Source organism: Manduca sexta, unplaced genomic scaffold (genome assembly GCF_014839805.1).
Source record: "Manduca sexta isolate Smith_Timp_Sample1 unplaced genomic scaffold, JHU_Msex_v1.0 HiC_scaffold_142, whole genome shotgun sequence".
In the NCBI taxonomy this organism is placed as follows: Eukaryota; Metazoa; Arthropoda; class Insecta; order Lepidoptera; family Sphingidae; genus Manduca; species Manduca sexta.
The window spans coordinates 18071-24792 of NW_023592282.1; the positions used below are offsets into that span (position 1 = coordinate 18071).

Sequence of the window (6722 nt, forward strand, 5' to 3'; positions counted from 1 at the left end):
TGTATAAATAATAGATTTTCCTCAGAACAGTAACCCAACCAAGTTTTTCAAATATCCATGACGCAATTGGATAGAGCGCTTTCCAATGTTCGACGAGTCAGCAGTTACTCGTGGTCGATATAACAAACAAAGTTATGACCAAAAACATATGGCAGACTGGAATGTAGTGTATATTTGAAAATACACAAATGCTTGTAATGAGCTACATATATTAGTAATGTCACAATGGTCCGACACGTCAATCACACACCCTACTTTCACCTTAAGTGCTCCTTTCGCCATTAGTCATACAGTAATTCATAAAAAAAAACAACTAATTGCAACTGAAAATTAACCAATTCTCATATAAAAAATATTTTACCATGCATTATCCTACATCAATATATATATTGTATAACATTTCAGTGTTTTAATAATAAATCAATTATTTTTTTAAATCCTTTATTTCGTCTTGTTTTATCTACATCTAATCAACCTAATCTTTAAAAGATTGTAATTCTATTGGAATATTAGTTCCACAATAATGGAATTATTTCCGCTTATATTTTACATAAATTGCAAGTAACACGAAAATAATCATAAAAGTTGATTAACTCAATTTTCGGGGTGGTAGAGCTAACTTTATTCTACAAAATTGTCCATAACCAATGTAAGCATTAATGATTCATAATAATGTGTCAATAAAAGCGGAAAATTGAGTGGCTCGGTTCACAAATGTTGCCAATTGACCGTGTAGATACAATGTATTTGCCAGTACACACGCGGTTAGCGTGTAGAACGGTACGATAGTGAGTGTTTGGACGAGTCAAATTCGCGGAAAAACGGTTGGACGCTAGCGTCAGCAACTGGGTCACTTTATGTCAAAACTATGGCAAAACCTTGCAACTACTAGATATAGTAAACATGTTTAAACGAGCTACAATATCTTGTGAAATAACAACTAAGGGTTTTGTACGTATATAAGGTTTGCGGTTTTTATTAGTGCCTCCGACCAAAGTAAATTATAATTATTGTGTTTTTCAAATCTTTAATAGCATTTTACGCTGTCACATTTATTGACAGACTGCGAATTTTTACACTATTTTGACACAGCTTTTTTGGTAAAATGTGATATTGTGTAACAGCATTATAGAAAGTTAAGACTATTATTAACTTCTTTACCCCGAAATTAGTTAACTGGTCAATACAATTATAGCCAATATTAGCCATAGAGCGAGCACGAAAGAAATAAATATTTCATAACACTGCAGGATAATTATAATTATCATGTTCAAAATACTTGGCTTAGCTAATCAACTCTTTATGATATTTTTTTTTAATTATACATGTTTTTTATAGTAAAATAAAAATGCTTAAATATCAACTGATGACAAATATTTCCGGTGAATGATTTCATATGATATATTTTAATGTCATTGTTATATAAAATTATATTTAGGCCTATTCACATTTTTCATTTAGATTTGTCTGCATTTTTTTATTTACATTAATAATATTTTTATTTTTATATTGGTACGATTGTTTAAAATTACATTACAACAAAAATATCTTATACTTATTACAATTTTTACGGATCAAACACTAACTGATTTTTCAATGATCAGATTAAAGTTATTAGTATCTATTTCAATTATGAGATTAGTCAAACAAAAATACGTAAAAATTCAGTTGAATTAAATACCTCTATTGTTTTATTGCTACATTCAGTCAGGTTATTATAATTTATTTGCTGCATAACTTTTATCTGATGATTGAAAAAACCGCCTCAAATCAAGACAAATCGTACATAACAATGTCCATTACTGGTCAATGTTAACATGTATGTATACACGATATTATCCGGATTATTTAACGTCACTGCTTTCAAGTACCTATCGTTACTTAATTGATTTACAAAACATGACAGCACACACATTGACATTAAAAATTCACTAATTACACTACATACTTAACTATAATGGTATAACTACACAGATCGCTATTCTAAAACGCTCTATGAAAGTCGCGCCAGACCAATATTTTACGTTCGATACTAACACCCAAAGTTACCACGAAACAAAAATATTGATAAAGATTAGACATCATAAGTTCCACCATCTATCTAGTAAAATATAAAATTATTGTTTAACACTGATATGACGTACATTATAAAATATAACTTATTTTTTTTTTAAACAGATAATGACATTTCTATTAATTGTTTTTATTCCACTGTTTAATAGTATACAAATGCTAACAACACACGGCTGGTATTTACGATTAACACTTTGGTTTGAATATTTATATTACTTTAATTCGGGTGTTGGACAAAACAATGCTCTGGCATTGGCCTCTGGGCCTTCCTTGGCTATTTTCTTCTTACTTGAGGAGCAATTTACAATACAGGCGTAAAAAATGTAATTTGTTATCTATCGTTGCCATGACGCTTACAATCTAGTCAGAAGTTTATTTCAGTGTGTTAAGTTTTAACACGGCTGTATAACAACTTATTATTACAGTTTTAATCAAGTTATAACCTTACATTTAGTTCTTAAATACAATTCTAATGCTTCTATTTAAACATTACATGTGATAAAGAATAACACAATACAAAATAATATGACTTTGTACCATACAAAATGTTCTATCACAATGTGATTGATTCATTGGCTGATTTTTATTTTTACATCATTATACTCAATTCTCATTCAAAATCTATGAACTAAATTGATATCATTTAACAGACAATAGAGTACGGCAGAAAGTAAAAATTAGTTTAATGAAGATGAATAAATCAATTTAAATATGCAACCATAAAATAATCTCCAAAATTCCTGAATTAAAGTGTACTAGTCTTTAATACCTTTTAACCCGCATAAGTTAACACTCATTAAATGAAGACTTAACTGACAAAAAAATAAAAAGATGATAAACATGTTGGTGAAATGGTAAAAATTCTAATAATGAATATTTATAAATTAAAAACTAAAATCACTTATGATTAGAAAAAAATCTACAAATAAAACATTTGTAGAGTAAAAAAATAAGAGGAAAATATTTTCCGCAATTTAGAAACGTCGAGTGAATAATAGCGAAATTGTTCTAGTTAGTGCTCGGGCTGTCTGTGCCGCTGCCGCTGTTCTCTGCGTTAGCCAGAATTGTTTTAGTGTTTTTATTGTTCTTCCTGGCGGACTTGCTAAGGGTCGCAACCTCTTTCAGTAAGTTTTGGATCTTGGTGTTCATCAAGTTGAACTTAGTCTCATTGAGGCGCTCTTTATTTTTCATCTCATTACGGAGGTCGGTTGTGCTGTTTAGATGTTGAGCTTTTAGTTCAGTTATCTGAAATAATTATTTTATTTCTTCAGTGGTATACGCAATCTGGTGTTGCTGTGTTTTCGCTTAATTCTAATAGCTGCGCCACAACCGGTGACCGATATGCGATCTTCCATCCAAGTATTCATCACACATATGACATAAATCATTGTATCTTCCATTAAAATGAATATAAATGAAACGAGTCGCTTATCGTCCACCAAATGTGGTTGGGATTATGTTTCAAAATCTATTTTATATCACTGCTATATTTTAGTAACAACTAATAACCCTACTACATTATTAAATACTAATCTTAACCAAAATAGTATAAATCCTAGCTCATTTGTAAGTAACAACGTCCTAGTCCTAGCACGCAAAATTGAACGTAATTTCATTTGTTTTTGACGGAGGATAATGCATGGTAGATTTTTATAAAAATACCCGATACCTCATAACAAACCCATAAGGTGAAAACAGGATGTGCAAACATTTTCCAGGTATAACATATGAAAATAAATCACCCATAAGACAACGGAATATGCATAACTGAAAGTGTTGCAAACCCTACCTGTCTGTCTTTAGCCAGCAACTCCATGTCTTTTTGCTGCACCTTCTTTTGTAGACTCGCAATGGTCTCTTTCAACTGCGTCATCGCTACGACATGATCCGAGCTGTTTGGGTCCAGTTCACCTGGAAAAGTTATAACTACTAAAGATATTTGCATTTCTAAATTCTGGTTTCTTGGTATAGGATTGTTTGCTGCAGGCACCATGAATATTTGTGCTTACGACGTTTTTTCAAGTGCTTACAGCAAAGCTCTAATTCCAAACAATAAAATAAAAAACATTTTTGCCCAGTTATATTAAAAAAAGATTTGAAACAATAATAATTCTTAACAAGTTTGCACTACTTTTACCGCTTCTCTGTCATGTTGTAAATATGAAACAAAATACAAGTCAATCAAAATTAGCATTTATTGATAAATACCTTGCATTGGATTCATCTTGGACTTCTTTTCTAAAGGTTGAGAATCATTGAGCGAGGAATCACTCGCATTCATAGATTTCATCATATCCGACTTGCGTTTCTCTTTGTGACCACTTTTAGATCTGTAATACAATATTTGTTACACGTGAAAAACTTTTATGAACTTATGAATATCAATGGAGTACCATACCCGAGTCAAATGTCTCACTTATGGAGAGGCCAGTGGTATCTGCCTACAATAAACGGTTTCTTGGTCAATATATGACTTACTTGTGCGATCTGTGTTTGTGTTTGTCAACAGAGGATAGGTGCTGCTTGGTTCTCGCCAGTGCTCTCTTAAGCGACTGAGTACACAGCCAACAAAGCAATTTTCCATCCACCTAAGTAGTAAATACTATTTTAAATCTGTTTTCCATTTTATTTTATCCTGGTGTAGAAAATTATCAAATTTTAATTACCTTTTTACTATCATCATGTCTATCAAAGGCACACCGCTGTTTGCATTGCTCGCACGTGACAGCCGGCCCATATTTGCGTTCAGAATTGGTACATCTCTGACATTTGTTACCTACAAACATTTCAAATAGGATTACTTCAAGTATTTGATATTTGGGCCGTGGGGTTCTTGGAAGAGTAGAATAGCTCCTTTCTCTTTAAAATCAGAGTTACGTATAAGGCGATTACGGTGATCGACGATCAAATAAATTTAGCAAATGCTTCTATTATTACTTATCACAATGAACAAAAAAAACAGCACAGTAACGTATTTTATTGTGCGTTTAGGGAAATTATGAAATGATAATGTGCACGTCACATACTCGTTCCATCACGCCTTGTAAATAGGACGCCAATGATAAATCATTATCGTAATGACTGCCTCGGTGGCGTAGTTGTATTGCACGTCCGGTACAATAGCGCTCTGAAGTCCTGGGTTCGAATCCCGGTCGGGCAAAGTGATATTTGGGTTTTTCTGCTCAGTATCAGCCCGGAGTCTGGAAATTGTGCCCGATATGGCGATAGGCTCGCCCCTATCACATCATGGGACGGAACATACTTGGCGAAAAGTGGGTGCCCTAGTTGCGCCTCTGCATACCTTCGGGGATTAAATGCGTGATGTTATGTATGTATTATGTATGGAATGATAAACCATACATTTATAGTCATGACGATAATGATTTATCATTGGCGTCCTATTTGCAAGGCGTGATGGAACAAGTATGTGACGTTCCCCTGTCTTACCACCAAAACCTAATGTCGCAAATACAACCTCAACCCATTCCCCGAGACCGCTTTAGTCATGTCTAAACTGCGTAGCTTCACTGTGCATATAATGCTGAGTGTCGATTTGAAAAACATTGCCACGTAAACTCCAAAAATTATTAGTCCAAAACAGTCCCATTATAATGCATTATAACCTAAATGTTACGTTGTAATTCCAATAATTATGTGATAATTATTGTGTCACTTACCATCAGGTGAGCGCCCTACTCGTCTGGTCATTAGTTGCATAAAAAACATAAAAGTTCTTACCTATAAAAGCGGCTATAATGTTGCAATATTCACAAGCTGTCGGTTTCCCATATGCTTTGACATTTGCTTCACATTTTTTACATATTGATGAGGTATTGGATTTACTGTAATATGTCATATTCAATTAGTATATACAATTATGGGTATGGATTCGTAACCTATCAAGGAATATGTGTCTAAAGTAATATGAATTTAGTTGTTGCTGATGGCTCTGCTAAAATTACCAAATTATTTATGATACAGTTATCATAAACCTTGATACAAATTCACAAACATTAATATTATCACAATCGCTCAAGCAATTTAGTCTCTCCCCTATTTTACTTTTAGGAGAATTTAATTGCATAATCAAGTACCTATGTTCAATCCGAAACGAACCCATGTTTATTTTGCTGTTAAGATATCCTGATACCAAATTTGTCGAGCTTACGAAAAAACGGTGGAACTGCAAGTTATTTAATTTCACAATAGATGGCAAAAAAATGTAGATTCTTAAACACATATAATACAACTCTTAAAATCAGAATCTAAATATGTTTTGGCTTAGAAAATGTTCTCAAAATTAAACGAAATAACAAATATTAACAACTTCACGGTACAGCACGGGTACCAGAAAAATTTAAACGTACGAGATTGCTTCGAAATAATTAGCTAAAGAAATGTCCAGCTATTACTCTACGTCGGTATGGAGGCAAATATTGCTGCTTGTAACGTGCTAGTGTCTTTTACTCTACGGCATTGATTCCCAATTTGGTCCAGGTGGACCCCAAGGGGTCCACGGGAGAGTTGACGGGGGTCTACGTTGACTGGCGAAAAAATTTCCGAAAGGGAACCCGATACAACATATAGGTACTAATATGCATAAATACTGTCTATAAATCATTCTGATAATAATTAGATTTTACAGAAAT

General features: G+C 33.0%; 1 protein-coding gene across 2 annotated transcripts; it reads right to left on the reverse strand.

Moving 5' to 3' along the window:
- Positions 1–424: 424 nt before the first annotated feature.
- LOC115444052 (protein FAM76A) lies at positions 425–6035 on the reverse strand. 2 transcript variants are annotated; one of them, XM_037445277.1, is made up of 6 exons: positions 5812–6035; positions 4740–4849; positions 4552–4661; positions 4282–4403; positions 3863–3984; positions 425–3318 (listed from the first exon to the last, which is right to left on the reverse strand). In XM_037445277.1, the coding sequence occupies exons 1-6, from the start codon at positions 5927–5929 to the stop codon at positions 3082–3084; spliced, it is 819 nt and encodes a 272-aa protein (XP_037301174.1). In that variant the 5' UTR covers positions 5930–6035; the 3' UTR covers positions 425–3081. The 2 variants fall into 2 exon arrangements, with proteins under 2 accessions (XP_037301174.1, XP_037301172.1); XM_037445275.1 differs by having other exon boundaries at positions 3863–3999.
- Between the last annotated feature and the right edge of the window lie 687 nt (positions 6036–6722).

Excerpts from the sequence above, each read along its gene's own strand:
- LOC115444052 (XM_037445275.1), bottom strand. The coding sequence starts at position 5,929 with ATGACATATTACAGTAAATCCAATACCTCATCAATATGTAAAAAATGT. Across the intron at positions 4,404-4,551 it reads CACAAACACAGATCGCACAA|ATCTAAAAGTGGTCACAAAG; the intron begins GTAAGTCATATA and ends ATTGTATTACAG. Across the intron at positions 4,000-4,281 it reads CAAGATGAATCCAATGCAAG|TTATAACTTTTCCAGGTGAA; the intron begins GTATTTATCAAT and ends TATCTTTAGTAG.